The 18,793-nt window shown below is 43.0% G+C and overlaps 2 protein-coding genes across 2 annotated transcripts in view; one reads left to right on the forward strand and one right to left on the reverse strand.

The window, feature by feature from the left end:
* FNDC3B (fibronectin type III domain containing 3B) overlaps positions 1–18,793 on the forward strand; it is a 186,913-nt gene that overhangs the window by 144,008 nt on the left and 24,112 nt on the right. Inside the window, exons 15-22 of the mRNA XM_066325740.1 lie at positions 132–270; positions 802–873; positions 1,373–1,491; positions 2,584–2,689; positions 3,668–3,840; positions 6,966–7,079; positions 9,303–9,452; positions 13,120–13,400. Of these exons, the coding sequence (XP_066181837.1) occupies positions 132–270; positions 802–873; positions 1,373–1,491; positions 2,584–2,689; positions 3,668–3,840; positions 6,966–7,079; positions 9,303–9,452; positions 13,120–13,400 (1,154 nt within the window). The remainder of the gene's footprint in view (positions 1–131; positions 271–801; positions 874–1,372; positions 1,492–2,583; positions 2,690–3,667; positions 3,841–6,965; positions 7,080–9,302; positions 9,453–13,119; positions 13,401–18,793) is intronic.
* TNFSF10 (TNF superfamily member 10) overlaps positions 1–18,793 on the reverse strand; it is a 122,423-nt gene that overhangs the window by 50,381 nt on the left and 53,249 nt on the right. The window lies entirely within an intron of this gene.

Raw genomic sequence — 18,793 nt, forward strand, 5'->3', positions numbered from 1 at the left:
CACACATTTTGGGATGTGACACGCTTTTCAGTTGGGTGACATTTGTGCAATTAATGAAAGAGGTCTGATGCAGAGCTGCCAGAAAACCAGCTGCAGTGAACAAGGGCAAACTCATTGTGTTTTCTTTTCAGCTGTTTGCTTCCAACGTGGAAGGGAAGAGTTCTCCCAGCGAAGTGTTGGTCTGCACAACCAGCCCAGACAGGCCAGGACCTCCAACCAGACCCGTGGTCAAGGGGCCAGTAACATCTCATGGCTTCAGTGTGAAGTGGGGTAAGCCAGCTCAGATTGCCATAGCAGAGCTTTTTGGGGTTGTAAGAAATTTAAATAAAGTCGTGTAAATATGTGTTAAGACTTAGATTTTTCGTGCTCCTTCTCAGTCCGAAGTTGAATGTGTTTGGAGAACTTGACAGCTTAATTTTTTTAATATTCTAAAAGGTGTGTAGAGGCTCTTGTGTGTTCAGAAGGAAGAAGTTTTTGGTTTTGATTAACTCGCACTCAGGAGCCTCTTCAGGCTTTTCACTCTCCATTTCATGTCCCATTGCAGCTTCATTCCAGCTGCTTCCTTTACTAATGGGGCAAACCTCCACACAGCTTCTCTTGCAGTGCTTTTTCTGTAAATTTTGTTTGGATCATCGTTATCCAGCTGCCTTATTCTGGTTCATGCTGAAAGCAAATGTCTGTCACCCACTTCTGCTGCACATTACTTGGTGGAGTTAATGTGGAGAAGTTTGTGGAGAAGGAGCTGGATCAGAAACAGGTTTGGTAATTGTGTTGTTATCTTCCACTCCTTTCTTATTTCAGATCCTCCACAGGATAATGGTGGTTCAGAAATCCTAAAGTATCTGCTGGAGATTTCTCAAGGAAGTCCAGAAGGTAAACTTGAGAAAAGTTGTCTCAATTTCAAAACACTGTGGCTACTAGATGGAAGTCCTGACTCTTTAGATTATTATTGTTATTATCATTAATGCCCTAATAATATGATTGAAACAGAGTTATGTACTTTGCAGGATTCCTGGGTGAGCTGGGGTAGGATTTTGGGAAGGTGTTGTAGTGGTGGTTTTAGGTATCTTCTTTTTAATAATGACAGAATTTTAGGTTGTGTCTAAATCTAGAAATATTTTTATTTGTGTGCATATATTTGCACATTTATACATTATATATAATATTCATATTTATTTATATTTGTAAGTCTATGTATTTGCATGTATGTCTAAGTGTTATGTCTTCAGCTGGGAAATAACATTCACAGTAATACTAATGATTCTCCTGAAATACATCATTTGTGGAAGACCGGAAGATTTTCCTTTCTCCTAGACACTCCTAAATGTGTTGCTTTCCTCTCCTTTAAACTTGGATGTATTTTATTTTTTAGCAAATCAGTGGGAAGTGGCCTATAGTGGCTCAGCTACAGAATACACCTGTACTCACTTGAAACCAGGCACTTTGTATAAACTCCGGGCGTGCTGTATCAGCACTGGTGGACACAGTCAGGTGGGTATTACCTAACAACAAAGGCTGTTGGGTTTATGTATTTTCAGAGATTTATCTGCTAATTTTGGTAAAATACTTCTGCTTTCAAAAGAAGGGAAACGTTTTCCCTGCAGCACAGTAAAACTCCACTGATTGCAGTTAATCTCATGCTGCAACTTGCTGAATTTTAAATTTCTGTGTGTACATAATTTTCTTTTCGGCAAGCTGCAATTTAGTGAGATTTGGTTTCCTCAAAACCAATCTGTAGTTGTTTATATTTACATCAGAAAAGATCATGTTTATCTGATGTGGCCACTTGCTTGAAAAAGGCCACAGACTCTCACGTGCTTGACCTTGTATTGACTGGAGATGCAGAAAGAGGTAGTTTGTTGTAACAATTATCTTTCACATGGCTGAATCCTTTAAGTTTTTTGATTCTTTTTTTCAGACCCTGATTCCTGTTTTGAGGAAATTCCCCTCTTTGATTTAAATTCATTTCAGTACCTATACACTTATTTCTCCTGCTTTGATAAGTTTTTTTCTCATTTAAGATTGAGTACTTTAGGCCTTGACATTATTTTAAAACCAAGGAAAATTAACACAGAGAACCCAGTATTGAGAATGCTAATGAAGAAACTCTGTTAATTGTGTTTGTACTAACATGCTTGATAGCATCTCCTCTCCTTTACTGTTTATATAAATTTCCATCAAATGGTGGGTGTAGAAGGCAATTTCCTGTGCTGCTCTGTAGCCATGGCTCACTTTGAAGGTGCTGGTTGTGTCAGAGGGGTAACTGAGCTGTGATCATGTCAGAGGGGTAACTGAGCTGTGCTCCTGCACAGGGGTGACTGAGGGGTTCCTGCAGAGGGGTAACTGGATTGTGATCATTCCAGAGGGGTGATGGAGCTGTGCTCCTGCAGAGGGGTAACTGAGGGGTTCCTGCACAGGGGTAAGTAAATTGTGGTCATTCCAGAGGGGTAACTGGGCTGTGTTCCTGCAGAGGGGTAACTGAGCTGTGCTCCTGCACACAAGGGTAGCTGAGCTGTGATCATGGCAGAGGGGTAAGTGAATTGTGGTCATTCCAGAGGGTAACTGGGCTGTGTTCTCCCCCAGTGCTCCGAGAGTTTACCTGTCCGCACGCTGAGCGTCGCTCCGGGGCCCTGCCGCCCGCCCCGGCTCCTGGGCAAGCCGAGGCACAGGGAGGTGCAGCTGCAGTGGGGTAAGCCAGTGCAGCATCCTGCTGCTCTAAAAGCTTTGGTTGTGCTGCTCAGCTGCTGACCTTGAGCCTTTGTTTCTGCTGCTCGTGTCCTGCTCACTGGGAAGTGCACAGCAAAGTCCAGTGGAGTCTGAGCAAGCCACAAGTGCAATTTCTCATCAAGTGCGGTGGCTCAGTGTTGGATTTCTGAGCTCTGCTGTCCTTTAGTTCTTACACTCTGCTCCCTTTTATTTTTTTTTTGCCCCTATCCCTCTCAGGGCTATTAAGTATCAGCTTCATTAGAATATCTATCCTTTTATTTCAAAAACACAGTGTGATTCAAAGTCTTTTTTTTTATTCTTTTGCGATATTGGCTTGGCAGAAGCGTTTTGGTATATTCTAATGTATAACTTCTTTCAAAAATTTGAGTTGGAACACATTGAGGGGTTTGAGTGGCATTTACATCCTGATCCACAGTATAACACACATAATCTATTGGACTCCTGTTACTTTGCAGATGCTGGAGTACAGTCATGGCACTAAACTGGCACTTGCCAGTTTCCAGCAGAGTCTTTTCTTTATGGTGATAATCTTGCAGCATCCAAGTATTTTTGTGACATCATTTGTTAAGCCAAATTCTGGCTAAGTAAAATTTCTAACTGTCAAATATATTTCAACAACAGTATAAAAATTCACCCAAATGCTTCCTTGGAAACATTTTGGTGGCTGCTGTTTTTCTGGTCCCCAGGCAGTTTGATTCTGTGGTACTGACTTGTCATGTAACATGCAGGTATTCATGTCAGATAAGTATATATTTGATATATATCAAATACATTGTTTTCATGGGCAAAAACAAATGTGCCCACAACAAAATAGAGATATCTATATCTGTTTATCTATACACAGGAAAAGAAATACACATTTCTGTGGTATACGAAATAGAACATGGCTCTTCCTGGCACGCTCCCTAACGTCATTAACAAACTACCTGATCTCTTTCAGATGTCCCTCAGTCAGAAAGTGGCTGCCCTGTCTCAGAGTACAGCGTGGAGATGACAGCCCCTGAAGAAGTGGTTTCTGAGGTGTACCAGGGGCCTGAGCTGGAGTGCACCGTGGGCAGCCTCCTCCCCGGGGCCACGTACAGGTTCCGTGTGCGGGCGCTGAACGACGGCGGGGTACGTGTGCTGCCCTGTCCCCTCTGTGTGCTGTCCTGTCCCCTGTGTGTGCTGCCCTGTCCCCTCTGTGTGTGCTGCTCTGCCCCTGTGTGTGCTGTCCTGTCCCCTGTGTGTGCTGTCCTGTCCCCTGTGTGTGCTGCCCTGCCCCCTGTGTGTGCTGCCCTGTCCCCTCTGTGTGCTGCCCTGTCCCCTGTGTGTCTGCTGCCCTGTCCCCTGTGTGTCTGCTGCCCTGTCCCCTCTGTGTGTGCTGCCCTGTCCCCTCTGTGTGTGCTGCCCTGTCCCTTTTGTGTGCTGCCCTGTCCCCTGTGTGTCTGCTGCCCTGTCCCCTCTGTGTGTGCTGCCCTGTCCCCTCTGTGTGTGCTGCCCTGTCCCCTCTGTGTGTGCTGCCCTGTCCCCTCTGTGTGTGCTGCCCTGTCCCCTCTGTGTGCTGCCCTGTCCCCTCTGTGTGCTGCCCTGTCCCCTGTGTGTGCTGCCCTGGCCCCTGTGTGTGCTGCCCTGGCCCCTGTGTGTGCTGCCCTGTCCCCTGTGTGTGCTGCCCTGCCCCTGTGTGTGCTGCCCTGTCCCCTCTGTGTGTGCTGCCCTGGCCCTATGGTGTGCTGCCCTGGCCCTATGGTGTGCTGCCCTGTCCCCTGTGTGTGCTGCCCTGTCCCCTGTGTGTGCTGCCCTGTCCCCTGTGTGTGCTGCCCTGTCCCCTGTGTGTGCTGCCCTGCCCCTGTGTGTGCTGCCCTGTCCCCTCTGTGTGTGCTGCCCTGTCCCCTCTGTGTGTGCTGCCCTGTCCCCTCTGTGTGCTGCCCTGTCCCCTCTGTGTGCTGCCCTGTCCCCTGTGTGTGCTGCCCTGTCCCCTCTGTGTGCTGCCCTGTCCCCTCTGTGTGTGCTGCCCTGTCCCCTCTGTGTGCTGCCCTGTCCCCTCTCTGTGCTGCCCTGTCCCCTCTCTGTGCTGCCCTGTCCCCTCTGTGTGTGCTGCCCTGTCCCCTGTGTGTCTGCTGCCCTGCCCCCTGTGTGTGCTGCCCTGTCCCCTTTGGGTGCTGCCCTGGTCCCCTGGTCTGGCTGCTCTCAGAGCTGCTCATCAGCAGGCTCAGGCAAAAGAAAAACCATGTGATAAATGCTTGAAAGGAGCTTGGGAGGAAGAGCTGCAGTTTTAGACCTGGGTCTCCTTTAAAAGGAGATTTTTGGGTGCTGATACGATTTCACTGGCCAGAATCAGCTGATCCCAAATGTGCCAAATCCCTGCTAAAAGTCATAGCTGCTTGCAGGGAGGATTCTCTTTATCCTTATTCTGTTGCATTTCCTTCTTTTTGTTTTAAATCTGAAGCGTGTAAAAACAAGAACTGCAGTTTCACCCAGGTGGTATGTTTTGAGGGAAGCTCACATTCCTAGTGATTTTTTTGTTTTAATTTCCAAAAAATGTGTGCTTTATAGATTCAGTAAGACTTTTTTTAATAAATTATTTCCTTGGAAGAACTGTCTTCCCAATTACATCAGAAATTCTGTCTGATGTCCATGGAGATCTGCAGAAAGATCTTTTTCATTGAGGTTTGGGTTGACTATGCTTGCCTTTGTGTCATTCCAGTGGTGTTATATAAAGTCCCAACTAAGCTACAGGCATTGATGTGTTTCTCCCCAGGAAATCTTGATGACGAACATAACACAAAAGTTTAAAGTTATTCACTTACAGGGAGAAATTCTGTTAAAATTTAACTTGGGTATTAGAGAAATCTGCAAGACTGTTAAACTTTTTGTATTAAAAATACCCACTGTTTTGTTTTTGTGAAAAATTAATTAAATGCACATGGAAAGATTAGATTTGCTTGCTGGAGTGAAAGCCGCTGCCTGTCTGGTAGCTTTGAATATATGATGCCTTGCCTTTTTTTATTATTTATTCTTTTTTTTTTTTTTGGCAGAACAGTTGTGAAGCATTTCTGGTTCCACCCTTTTTTTAAATGAGGGGCTGATTCTGCTTTGGCTGGGTTTTTCTACCAGGTGCAAAATAGGGGAGGATGTCCTTTACCAGATTCTTCCTCAAAAATTGCAGAAGTCATTTATTGACTTTTTTTGACACGTTTATTCTTTGTGAGACAAAGCAATCGGTGTTGGCCTTGCTTTAATAGCAGATACTGACATGTCTGCTGAGAAGTTTCCTGGGGTTCATTTCTGTGTCCTTTTGCCTTTTTGTAATGGCTCATTTTTGTCGTGCTCACTAATATTGCCTTACAAAATAAGTAAATATCAGTGTTTTTCCTCTAATTTCTTCCAAGTGAGGCTGCTTTGTTCTGGAGAACGATTTCTAATTAACTCAGGGATGTGCTGAGCAAACTTCACTCTCCCACTCAGGAGGCCTCAGAAAGGCTGTTTCAGTGCTATCTCCTGTCCTCACACTGCTGGCTGAAGCCTGGTTCCCTGTCTGCTGAAAATTGGCTTTTTTTTTGCTAATCTGCATTTAAATGATTCTCCTGCCACGGGCTCAGAAGTTGCCTGAGCTGAGCTGCCCGTGGAGCGGAGCGTCCACGGCGTGTCCCTGCACGTTGTACCAGGCTGGGGCTCCAGCACATCCTGTCCTTTTGGAAGTAACTTGGGACAGGCATTTTATGCAAAAGAAGCTGGGAATGGACTGCAATATGTGCTTTGCTTTTGCTGTGCTCCTCTTTGTATCCATGAGAAGCCCCGTTATGACACGTGAACACACTGTGCTGAGGTAAGGCAGAGGGACACAAACTGTTCCTCAGTTACTGTGCTCATTCTCACTTTTGGGCAAATTGGAGATGGTTTCTGCTTTCATGAGCACTTGCTGCCACACAGGAGGCTGCACAAAGGATGCACACTCTCTCTGCTTGTTCCTGAGCTCACCTCACACTTCAACTCTGAGTCATTTGTGTGGTCTCATCCTGAGCTCTGGTGTTTGGTGCCAGGTGTCGGAAGCTCCAGTCTGTCTTTGAGAAAGTTTAGTGCACTGAGAAAGTTAATGTGCTGTTCTTGGGAAGCCCTTGAGGGCTTTGAGGTGGGTGTACACCTGTATAATAATGATAATAACAACAACAACAACGACAAAATAATAATAATAATAATAATAATAATAATAATAATAATAATAATAATAATAATAATAATAATGCCTCTTTCCCCTCTAGTACGGGCTGTATTCGGAGGCGACAGAGGTCACCACAGCAGCAGGACCACCAGGCCAGTGCAGAGCCCCTTCCCTGTCCTTCCTGTCAGACACACGAGTCCTGGTCAGCTGGGAGGTAAGTCAGCTGCCCTGCTTGTTTGATTGAAAGCAGTACACTCACCACAGAACTCAAAATTGAGCTTCAGAGCTGTTTACTGGTCTGGAGATATCGTTTTACCTTATGGAGAAACTATTCTGTTGTAGAGAATCATCTTCTCTACTTTGCTCTGAAGAATTACACAAAGTTGGTCACAAATCTTCCAGACCAGGCCTCTCCTGCACTTGCATTAGATGATAGAGGTGCTCTCTGCAAGCTTTTAGAACATTAGCATGTTCTCAGTTGGAATTGCAAAAACAAATATTTGATTTTGGCTGAAACTGAAGTCTCTGATATTAAATGAACTCCCCATAAATGCTTACAATATAGGGCTTTTTCCCCCTCAAAAATTGTTTGTCTCTTCTCCAAATATTTACTTCTCTTTTAGTTTGTGTGCATTCCTCCTCTGTACTCCAGCATCTTAAGCATTGGACTCAAGATAAATGTTAGCTGAATTGCTGTGGGGATGATTGGTGCCATTAAAGAAAAAATGTTGTGTAATTAAGGCAGAAAAGAAAGGATGTTACCATAAATAATATTGTGATGTGGTTCAGTGGGGCTGTAGTTCTGCCATAGACTTTCAGTGAAAATCCAGCAGCCATTCCAGCCTTGCTTCTGTTGGGCTCCTCCCCAAAACAATGCCCCTGTTGAGAAAGAAGTCACTGACATTCACAAGGTGCTCAAATAAATTGTGCCAACAACATACCTAGATACAAACATAATCTGCATTTAATTTTATAACAAACAGGTGTATGTGATGCAATTTTGGCCTATTAATATTTTTCACAACTAGAAATTGCATTGAACTTTCAGATGTTACCTTTTCATGGTCAGGGATTCGCTCTCCCCAGCCATGAAGCTGGTAGGTTCTCTACTTATTTGAAGGATATGTTTGTTTATTCTAGCTAAAAATGAACCTGTGGTTTACAATGATTATGTTTTCTTAGAGTGTCATCTTTTGGCTGATACGAATAAGAAGGAAAAGCAGTGAAGCACACAGAGCACACTGTGCTGCCTATTATGATGCTTTTTATTTTACACATTGTTCCGAAATCTGGCTTATGAGCTCTGAATGTTCCTACTCGAGCAGCTGGAAGCTCTGAGGCTGAGCCAGAGAAGCCCCTGTGCAGGGTGGTTGCTGTGGTGTGCAGCAAAGCTCTGGATCCTTGCAGTGGAAATTACATCTTGCCTGTCCAAATCACAAAGTCCTCATGGGCCATACGTGTGCAGGCAGAGCAGTGCTTCCCTAAGCTGCTTCAGGCCACACAGAACAGCTCTAGGTAGTTCTGTTAAAAACACTACATATTTTGGTTTAGGAACTCTGCTGTTTTGCCTGTACTGGCTCATCTCTAGCACACTGAGGCACTGAATTTGTGTTCTCCTAAATAAAGGGATTGCTGGGGATATGTGGAAGGGGATGATTTAGATTAGATATCTAATATCTAAGGAAGAAATTCTGTGTTGTGAAGGTGGTGAGACACTACAAGAGTTTGCCCAGAGAAGCTGTTGCTGCCCCATCCCTGGAAGTGTTCAAGGGCAGGTTGGATGGGGCTGGGAGCAGCCTGGTCTGATGAAGGTGTCCTGCCCAAGGCAGGGGTTGGAATGAGCTGATTGATCCCTTTCAACCCCAAACCATTTGATGATTCTGTGATGCTGTGGGGATCTCACTGTGGATGTGAATGTGCCAGGATCCACACTCCCAGGTCCCATTCTGGGACTGATGGATGACTTCCATGGAGAACCTCAGGCCAGCTCCTCCCTTGCTGAGGTGGTTCTTTTCTCAGCACGTGAGTGACTGCTTCAGGCTCCAAGGCCAGGGCTTCCCGAGCTGTGTTTTGATCTCTCACCTGGGCTGCACTAGATTGATGCTTTTTTTATGTTCTCCATGGTTGAGCTTCTGCCAAGCCAGTGGAGAGACAATTTATTCCTGAGTGTCCTGATGGAAAGCAAAGTAGCTGCGTACACTCACTCATTTCTCTGAATTTCAATCAGGTAATTTTTGTGCAGAATTGTCCTGTTTCAGTAACCTCTTAGGGAACATTAACTCAGTACATTTCCATTTGCAGCAGTAATGGTGTATTAATTTAAAAATAAGGGTGGTTATTGGCTTTTTTTTCCATGTACTTTATTCCTTCCCCAGTGAAACACAGCGATCCGAAGTGCTCGTTTCTGAACTGAACCACATAAATATTTGTGTTTCAGAGTCCTGAATGTTCTGGTACTGACATCTCTGAATACAGATTAGAGTGGGGAGAAGAGGAGGAATCTCTACAGCTTGCGTATAGTGGCACAGAAACCTGCTTTGAAATCAGTGACTTGTCAGCAGCAGCGCATTACTGCTGCAGGCTACAGGTATGTCAAGGCTGCATGCACTGCCCTCTGAGATCCAAACAGAGTTCCCTTCCACTGCTGTTCTTATTTTTATCATTTTCATCTGAAGTTATGCGCTCTGTAAGGCAGGAGGAATGCACGTTTATTGTGAGCAATACAGACTGATGTGCTACTTAAAAATTGCTCTTGTGTTTTGTTACTTTCAGTGACTAAAGCTTGTAACAGCCACCTTGCCCTCTGACACCAAAACAAAGTGGCAGTGGTTTAGAAAATTTAAAAGAAAGGAAGAAAAAACATTTTCTTCATGGTAAGGAGAGGTAAATCTGTAGATGTAATGATATCTACCTCTCGACTGGATATGGAAGATTTCCCTGGCTTAAATAATGAATTCCAGCATCTGCTTAATTTATCAAGTAAGGCAAAGCAGCTGAGTAAATTCCTGTGTGTACAGGACATGGAACCAGCCAGAAAGTGAGTTCCAATCTTAGCCATTTTGTCTATCAGATTTGTTAGACTGAAACTCAAACAGAGTCTCTACATGATTTCTTTTTCCTTGATCTCTTCATCTCCTATTCTTTTCAGTACAAAGTAGCATTATGTATATCTGTATGAAAGTAAAAAAAACCAGGACTTTTCATCCTTTATGTCTGCTGATAAATAAATGGAAGGTAAAGCAGCTGGGAATGAAGTAAAAATATTTTACCTAAGATACTCTTCTTCCACAAGATGTATTTGTGTGTGAAGACAGAACACCACCACTAATCCAACCCAAATACCCACCCAGCTGGTAACATGTGGACCACCCAGGGTAATTTCTTTGATCAAGGACAACGTGCTTCTGTCGAGTGTTTCCTTCTTATAGTTTTTCTTTAAACAGGATATTGATTTTTTTTTTTTTTTTTAATTTTGGGGGGAAGAAGGATTGGAGGAGCTGGCCAGCAGCCCAAGAGCTCAGGCCCCACAGCTCCAAGTGCTCTCAAATGTATTTTGTGTCTTGGCCAGAGCTGGTCTGTACCTTGCTCTGGCACTGTGGGGGAAGGAGAAGGAGGGAATGTGTGAGTGGCTGGGAGGTGTGAGCCAGAAAGTGCCTCTTGTTTCTGCAAGAGGGAGAGCATTCAGCATCTGCTGGGCAGGGAGGAGACTGAGACCACTGCTGTGGGGAGCCCCAGGAAAATTTTGTGTTAAAAATGGAAACAGCCAGCTGTATGGCATCTTTGATTTCCAGTGGGTGCTTATTTCAAACTACCTGCCACAAAAATGCTGCACAAATCTACTCAGTTTTTGATGCAGCCAGTATAGTTTAATGCATAGACAGAAGTTACAGGAAAGGCACAACAGCAAGATGTTTTATGGAAGTTCATCAGTGATTCAGGTATAACTTTTTACAGAGCTTCATCCTCTGGATCTGATCTCTGCTCTGTATTATGTGGAGAAGAATTTCTTACAAGATACACTGTAATCTTCAAACACACAAAAGTCTCCCCACAAAGGAGATATAACAGACAAAGAAAGGAAGTTAAATAGTGTCTGAAATTTTAGTTTATTTTCTCTGTTACCAGCTTTAACAGAAAAATTTCCTTTTTAAAAATAAAGATCCCCTAACTACATTTATTCAGCCTTCTAATAAACACAGAGTATTGCTATCTCAATCTAATGTAATTCAATAAAAAAGAGAATTGAGGAATCAGGCATATCTAACTGCAGAGCAGACAATTGCCTTTACCATTGCTTTACCTTTTTTTCTTTTTTTTTTTTTTTTTTTTTCCTGTAATGAATATTCCTCAAAACAATAGTGGCTTCTGCAAAGGGAAATATTGTGTCATTTGGGGGTGGCAGGGGAAAGCAGCTAGGCAGCAAAACCCCATCAGTTATGGTGATGAGATTGTCCAATAAAGCAGTTAAAAAACAGCACTGACAATAAATTGCTTGGAGCAAGATACAAATGGCCAAACACTGGTTTAGAGGCAAGACAAATCATCATTGGCAGAGCACAAAACAGGGCTCCCTTCTAACAGCTCGAGGAGCTCTGCACTAAATAGAAGATTTCCCTGGAGCAGGATTTGTTTTGAAGGGCTTTTTAAAGGCTGACAAATGTAACTTTATTATCTCTTTCTTCAATTGAACAAAACATCTCCTGGAAAAACAGAACATGGCTTTGTGTTTGTATTATGCAGAGCAGAAATAAGTTATTCACTGCAGTTAAGCATAGATCAGAAATCAAACAATTGTTTGATGTGTCCTGTCATTGCCATCAGAGTCCTGCTGGCAACATTGTAAGCCTGGATTTTTTAATTAATTGTAACCTGATGGGAGCCTCTGGGCTACCTTTTCCCAATGTAAAGGAAATGTGGGGGATGCTGGGCAGTATCAAAGCTGTTTCTGGAGGTCTGTGCCTTCTGGACTCCTGTAGTTTCTCCTGTACCCTGTTCTGTAAGCTCTCCCTGTACCTGGTGTGCAGGCAGGATGGGCTGTGTCAGGAGGAGCCCAGCAAGCAGATACAGGCAAAATGGGTATTGCCCATGACATGCCATTCCTGACAACCTGGGATGCTGCATCCAGTGTTGCTCCAGGCTGAAATAGGGATGTTCAAATGAGATATAAAGGAAAAAAAAATATCACTGTGCAGGCAATTAAAGATCTAACAGTGGTCCAGAGGAGCTGTGCAATATGCACCTGGAATTTTTCAAGACCCAACTGGAAAAAAATACCTGAGCAACCTGGTCTGTATTGTCTGACCCTGGCTGGAGTAGCAGGTTGGACAAGATGAGTCCCTTCCAGCCTGCATGGTTCTGTGATTGAGTTTGTAATAATCCTGAGGAGGTAACATCAGTCATTCCCTAGGCAATTCCAGTGCAATGGGTACAGCTTTTGCCACTGGCTGAGCATCAGCTGATAAAACCCCAGGCCTGTACAACTGTGCAATGTTTGAGCTTGCAAAGACAACAGCCTTTAATTAATGAGCAGAAAGGGGCCAGGTTTTGAAACTTGGTTTCCTCTGGGATTCAGGAGCTACGACTTAGGATGAGAAGCTTGATAAATTATTGCTCTCCTCTTTTGTGGGAGATGCTGAGCTCTGTGGTTGGGTTGTGGTTTGGTAGTGAATTATGACTTTGCCAACTTTAATGATTCTGTGATTCTGGGGAGATGTTGAGTCATAACCTTAACACCATGCTGAGGTCCTATATTCTTCTATCAGAAGCTTTTTAGCATGAAATTAATTATCCATTTTCCAAGTTAGAAACCCGGGTAGTTTTTAACATATCCCTTTTCTTCAGGGATATTTTGCTTGCATAAAGCACCAGTTGGGCCACCCTGCAGTATACTGGGCATTTTGTACTGGGTGGCTCAGTAATTTTGGGTAGCCAGTTTGCTGATGTCACCTGTCACTGGCAGCGTGACTGTGAGATTTACCCTTACTAACCAAAGTTTGCCACTGATGAAAAAGTTATTAAATATCTATCGGGGAAAAGAGAAATAATCTGCATTTTTTTGAGACTGAGTGACAGAAGAGGATACTAATTCCCTAGGATAGCAGAGGTGTGAGTCACGCTTTAGAGAGAAAGTCACCAGTGCATATCCTCTCAAGAATTCACGCAGCTCTTCCAGGCTGCTCTTCCAGTTCATCATTATGAACTGGATGCACACATGAAGGAGAACAGTGGTAAACATTATTTTGTTTCCACCCCAGGCCATTAACCAGGCTGGAGCTGGGCCCTACAGCGAGCTGGTGACCTGCAGAATCCCCGCGTCCGTGCCTGATGCCGTCTCCACCCTGTGTGTGCTGGAGGACGAGCACGTGGGTGCCCGCCAGCCCTCACCCTCTGTGTGCCTTGTGCTGAGCTGGGAGGAGCCCAGCAATAACGGGGCTGAGATCACATCCTACAACATCGACCTGGGGGATGTCAGCATCCCCGTGGGGAACGTCACCAGTCACGTCATCGAGGGGTTGCTGCCCGAGACCTCGTACCGGTGAGTTGGGGACAGGGCACGGGGGTCACACAGCTCAGCTTCGCTTGTGGCCATGGAGAGTGGCTTAAAATGCAAACCAATAACTCAAATGACCAGCCTAGGAGCACAGGAGTCTGCAGTCATTCCATCGTGGAATGGATTTGTGATGGTTTGTGTTCAAATATTGTTTCCTCCTGCCTTTTTTCCTCTTTTCTCCTCTCCTTGCATTATCTTTGACCTCTCCCTCCTTTTTGAGTTGCTCTGCTAAGGTAGAGTTCCACTGGTAATAATAAACTTAAAAAGAAATAAATTTTAAAAGTAAGAAATAATCAACATTACAGTGTTACATCTCATGGTTTTTCAGCTACTTAAAGTACTGTTCCAAGGGATTAAATTATTAAGTTATTGATCCCTGAGCAGGGCTAGCAATTTTCACACAACAAACTTCCATTTGTGTGGCTGCAGCTATTTTTTGTCTCTGATATATGGAGATGAATGAAAAAATGATCTGAATTTAAAACGAATTTATATTGCTTCAGAGTCTAAATTGCTAAGTGGCATTGCCAAAATTTTATTAGTTTAATGTTCAGGCTTATATGTTTTCTCCCTAATTGCCAATTAAGAAAGAAAAATGGTTCCATGCAGGCAATGAACAGCAATACAACAAAATATGTGACAAAAGAAATTCTATTTTAAGTACTGTTCTAATAAAGACTGAAATTTGATCACAGAGTTGTGAAATTAGATGTGTCACTGACTTGCTGTAACATTTTTCTTTTCTTTTTACTTTGTATTCAAGGTCACAATCCTACAGGTCTTGTAAATGATAAGTTCATTATTCAAATTTTATCCTGTACCCAAGGAAGGAGACCTTGTTTTAGCTAGGATACAAATACATACACCAGAAATTATTTAAAGTGAGGAGCACACATTGCTTGCCCACAGATCATTCATATAAAGTTTAAGAGTTTGTCTGTGGATTGGTCCAGCTGTGGAAATGCATCATCTTTGGACAATCTCATATTCCCTGGTTTCTCCTCAAATGTTTTTTCCACCAAGACCCAAAAAAGCTGAAAAGGGAACTTTGAGCAACTCACTCAAGACAGAAAGTGCCATTTAAATTCTTCACTAAAGTCTTACTTCAGTCTCTTTTTTAGCTAGTTCTTGATTGTCTACAGCTTCCTTAAGGGAAATGTCTTCTTCAAGGCTTGGAAATGGAGATTGGAATGATTTTTTTTTTTTTGCATTCTTATTTCATTATTTTGTAAAAAGCACCATATTAAATCACATCGTTTTAGTAAGGGATTCCTCCTGTCTCTGGTTCAAATGAAATAACCAAAGCCACAAGCATTAACTGTTCTAAATATTGTTGTAAGACTTAGGTTCCTACCAAAACAACCCCACTTGTAGAGCACAGAGCAGTGGATGGCTGATCAGAAGGAATTGTGTAGGAAAGCTCTTTCATTGAATAGAATCAGAGAAAGAAACCCCAAATCTTACATCTCATCCCTGTAAGGGAAGACAAGGGACTGCAGTTGGATTGCAAATGCACCTCATCTGTAGTTTGAAGTATAATTTTGCTAATCAGAAATAGGTTTGTCGAAGTGTTTTGATCATTAACTTTTTCACTGGTATTTCTTCTTCAAGCATATCCTGTCATGTGTCTTTGATCAGGGAATGTCTGCTCTGGTTAACAAATCCTTGAGGAACAGGATTATCAGGCTGTGTGCCACACGTTGGTGCATTTTCTGCCCTCCCTGGTTGAATCAGAAGAATGTTTGAAAACATCACTGATCTCATTCTCTACATTCTCCACTGATGGGTCTTCTTTTCGTGTCAGTTTTGTTTAACACAACTTACTCTTCTCCCTCTCAAGTGTTTATTCCCTGCTGTGTTTGAAAACAGTGAACATATTTTTCCTAGACTAAACAAGCCAAGTACTACTGGGTTTGAAGCTCAGAACTCCCTTGCCAAAGTTTTAGCAGAATTTGAAGTAAATCAGCAAAGGGTTTATGTGTTTCAGTTGAGTTGGAATTCCACTGTCAATGTTTTTGGTTGTTGGAAACCAAAATTGAAAGCAAATCTTGGTTATTGTGAATCCAGCAAGTCCAAAATTGGAAATTGAAATGGTTTTGGATGGGGGGTGATTGTGAAAGCCCGTCCATGTGGGTCCACCCTGTTGGAGCTGTTAGCTTGGCTCTGGCATTGCTTTGCTTCCAGCTTCTCTGTGGGAATGGCCATAACAGGATCAGCCCAAGAGCACATGGAGAAACTCCAGAGACGGGCTCCAAGCTGACAAATCGAATCCTCTGTGTCTTAGCAGCAAATCCAACCAGCACACCATGAGAAGGATTTACATCCCAAAATGCAGACTGGATGATGCCTCTGTCACCCTGTGAGTGACCATGGTAGGGCTGAGCCAAGGGGATTGCAGCTCAGGCACAGCCCAGCTCTGCTGCTGCAGAAAGCAGATGCCTCCCCAAGGCACTGGGTAAACATCCTGCCTGGTGAGCAGCTGCACAAGTTATGTCTGAGTTCTGCAGTCCCTCTGCTTTATTGACATAGCCACCAAGCTCTGGAAACTCAGATTATGGGGTAATATACTTGGCCTGGTTTTCTGTGAACTGATGTAACTGGGAGTGAGTTAATAAATATTCCACAATAAATAAGTATTCAACAGTCAGAGAAACACCGATTTTCTATTACTCTCTGTTCCCAAGCTTCACTTAACACATTCCATAGATAATTGTGTTCTGCCGTTGAGATAATTCACTGCAAAACAACTTCCATTTTTTAAGAATGCTGCTGCTCCTCTGAAGTGACACAGTGTACAGAAATATATACAGTAGCATTAGGAAATTTTAATAGCAACACTTAATTTGGTTTAGGAATAAAAATTCTATAAATATTTTGGATTTTTAAACCGTATCAAGTAAAAGATGATCCAAGATGGGGAGAAAAATTCATGTGGATGCTCAAATTAGCAACGCTTAAGCAGGCTATAAAACAGCTTTACACTCTGAAATATTTTTGAAGTCTTCTTCCAGGAGTCTTGAGTTGGGATTTGTGGGACTCTTCATGTCCAAGCTGCTGCTGATGGTGGAGGATGCTGCTTCCCCTCCCCTTTGGAAGTCCACGGCATTTTAACTCCCACAGGTTTCCACAAGCACATGTATGGCAACTGGTGGCATTCCTCTTATGGGAACAAGGGAATCAAAGTCTTCTCATGTCAGACTCTTAAAATTAATTCAAAAGTTGATTTTCCAGTTTGTTGGAATATTATACAAAGGATTTTGTGACCAATCTGAAAATAGCATCCTGTTTAGTGTGTTTATTTCCCTGGGTCAAGGATCTTTTAAGAGAGAATGGTCTGTTAAAGATCATTTTGTGGTTTCTAAATTTGCCTGGCTTGATTAATGGTTTTTCTTTCTAAATGTTTAAAAGTCGTAGTGGGAAAACGTGAGAATTAATACAAATATTATTGGTCCGGGGTCTGTAGAATTAGGCACTATTCTTAAATAGTCTTTACATTTTCAAAAAACTTGTTGTAAAATTGTGATTGTCAGATTGTTAAGCCGTCTTTCTTTCCAAGAGGATGTTTGGGGTATTTTCACTCAGAAACCGTTAGTGGAAAAGTTGAAAGGAATTCAGGAAGTGCTTTTAGTGCAAATACTTCTACTTGTCTGTAGAACAAGAGCACTCATCATACTTTTAAATGAAAATAAAGAGTTGATTTTTTTTCCCAGTACCAGCTCTGTAAACAGTAATTGGTTCCACTTAATTGAGGATGTTCTCTTGCCCACCCTGGCTGTGCCACCCAGCTGGAAAAGCTCCCTGTCACAGGCTGGGGCAGGGACACTAAAAAAGCACCTGAGCTGGAGCAGAGATGGTGCAGTACAAAGTGCTCTCCCACCACCATCTGCTCTCTCCCCTTCTCCACATGATCCTTTCTCTCTTTTCTGTTTCCCTTTTTCCTTCTCGTCTTCCCTTTGGACTTCCCAAGGCTTGGTACCCACTGAGCAGCCGCTGCTGCTGTTCAGAGGGAGGTGACACCTGGGTTTGGGTTGCACTGCCACGTGCACAGGAAACACAGAATTCGTTGGTTTTGTGTGTCTGATGAAGCTCAGGCCCTGGGAATGATAGTGGCAATTTACAGAGCTTTATGGTGGTGCAATCAGCACAAAAGAGTGGCCACATCAGCCGTGTTGGAGTCGAATAAATCAACTCCCTCTTTCCCAGTGCCATCATTCATTTGTAAAGATGCCTGCCTCTATTTTAAGGCTCAAGAGTTTCCATCAGTCTTACTGTGCTCCAGAGTCAGAAGGGGAGAGTGTGTGTGTGTGCATATTTGTGTGTGTCAGAAGGGGGGAGCAAGAACTCTGTGCAGCAGAGGAAAGCAAGGGGAAAAAATGAGTGAAGAGACACTTTTTTGCCTTGTGCAAATACCTGGCAAAAGCAAGACAAGGAAGCACAGGTTTCTGTGCATGTATATATCTAAAAAGTGTGATATTGGATAGAGAAATATTTCACTGCTTGTTTTCAGGTGTGGTAGCTGCCAGTTGGAAACCAGCTGAAGCTACAATGCCCCAGGAGAGGAGAAGCTTGGTTGTTACTGGGACTTTAAGTAATACCAAACAAAACAAAGGGATATATACTCTAGAGCATGCTGCTGTCATCAATCTACAAATGCAGTAGTAGCATTTTGTAATACAGCTGTTACTGTGTATGTGCATATGCTAATGGATAGCTTGCTAGAATCCAGTGAAAATACAGGCAGGCTTCGTTTCTTTATTGGAAATACCATTAAATATTGATGTAATGATTCTTTAATCTAAAGCAAACCAGTAACATAATATGAAGTAAGATCAATTCTTATATTAATTATACATCTTCAGATACTAGAAAGGCTTTTTGCTCTATCTGAAATGCTTGCAAGCAGCAGTTGAAGAGGAGGCTCCCACTCAACCTTGGTGCCATCCACCCTTAGGGAGGAAGAGGAGTGTTATAAGGTGGTCAGGATGCATTTCCTGAAGCCACAAAGATGGTTAAAGGGAAAATGTAGCTCCACACCCAGCAATAAATTGCTGGGTCAATAAGCAAAGTTTTAAGCGCACATTTGCATATGACTGTATACACACTGCATTCTCAGTGTGCAGTGGCTTTAGCTGACAAATGAACAATCAAACTTCATTATTTTGCAATATGTTTATTAACAATGTAACCTTTTATGTTCTTGAAAAGCAGAAAATACAGTTTTGGGGTTTTTTTCCAGTGGGGAATACTCTCTAGAGAGCTTTTTCCCCTATCCCTTTAACACATTCTTTTCCTGATGGCAGAGCTGAAAATGTGCTCTTTAAAGCAAAGTAATTTTTCATACATTGTTTGCATGAGCTTGGATCACTTTATGTTCTTCA

Source organism: Sylvia atricapilla, chromosome 10 (genome assembly GCF_009819655.1).
Source record: "Sylvia atricapilla isolate bSylAtr1 chromosome 10, bSylAtr1.pri, whole genome shotgun sequence".
Classification (NCBI taxonomy): Eukaryota; Metazoa; Chordata; class Aves; order Passeriformes; family Sylviidae; genus Sylvia; species Sylvia atricapilla.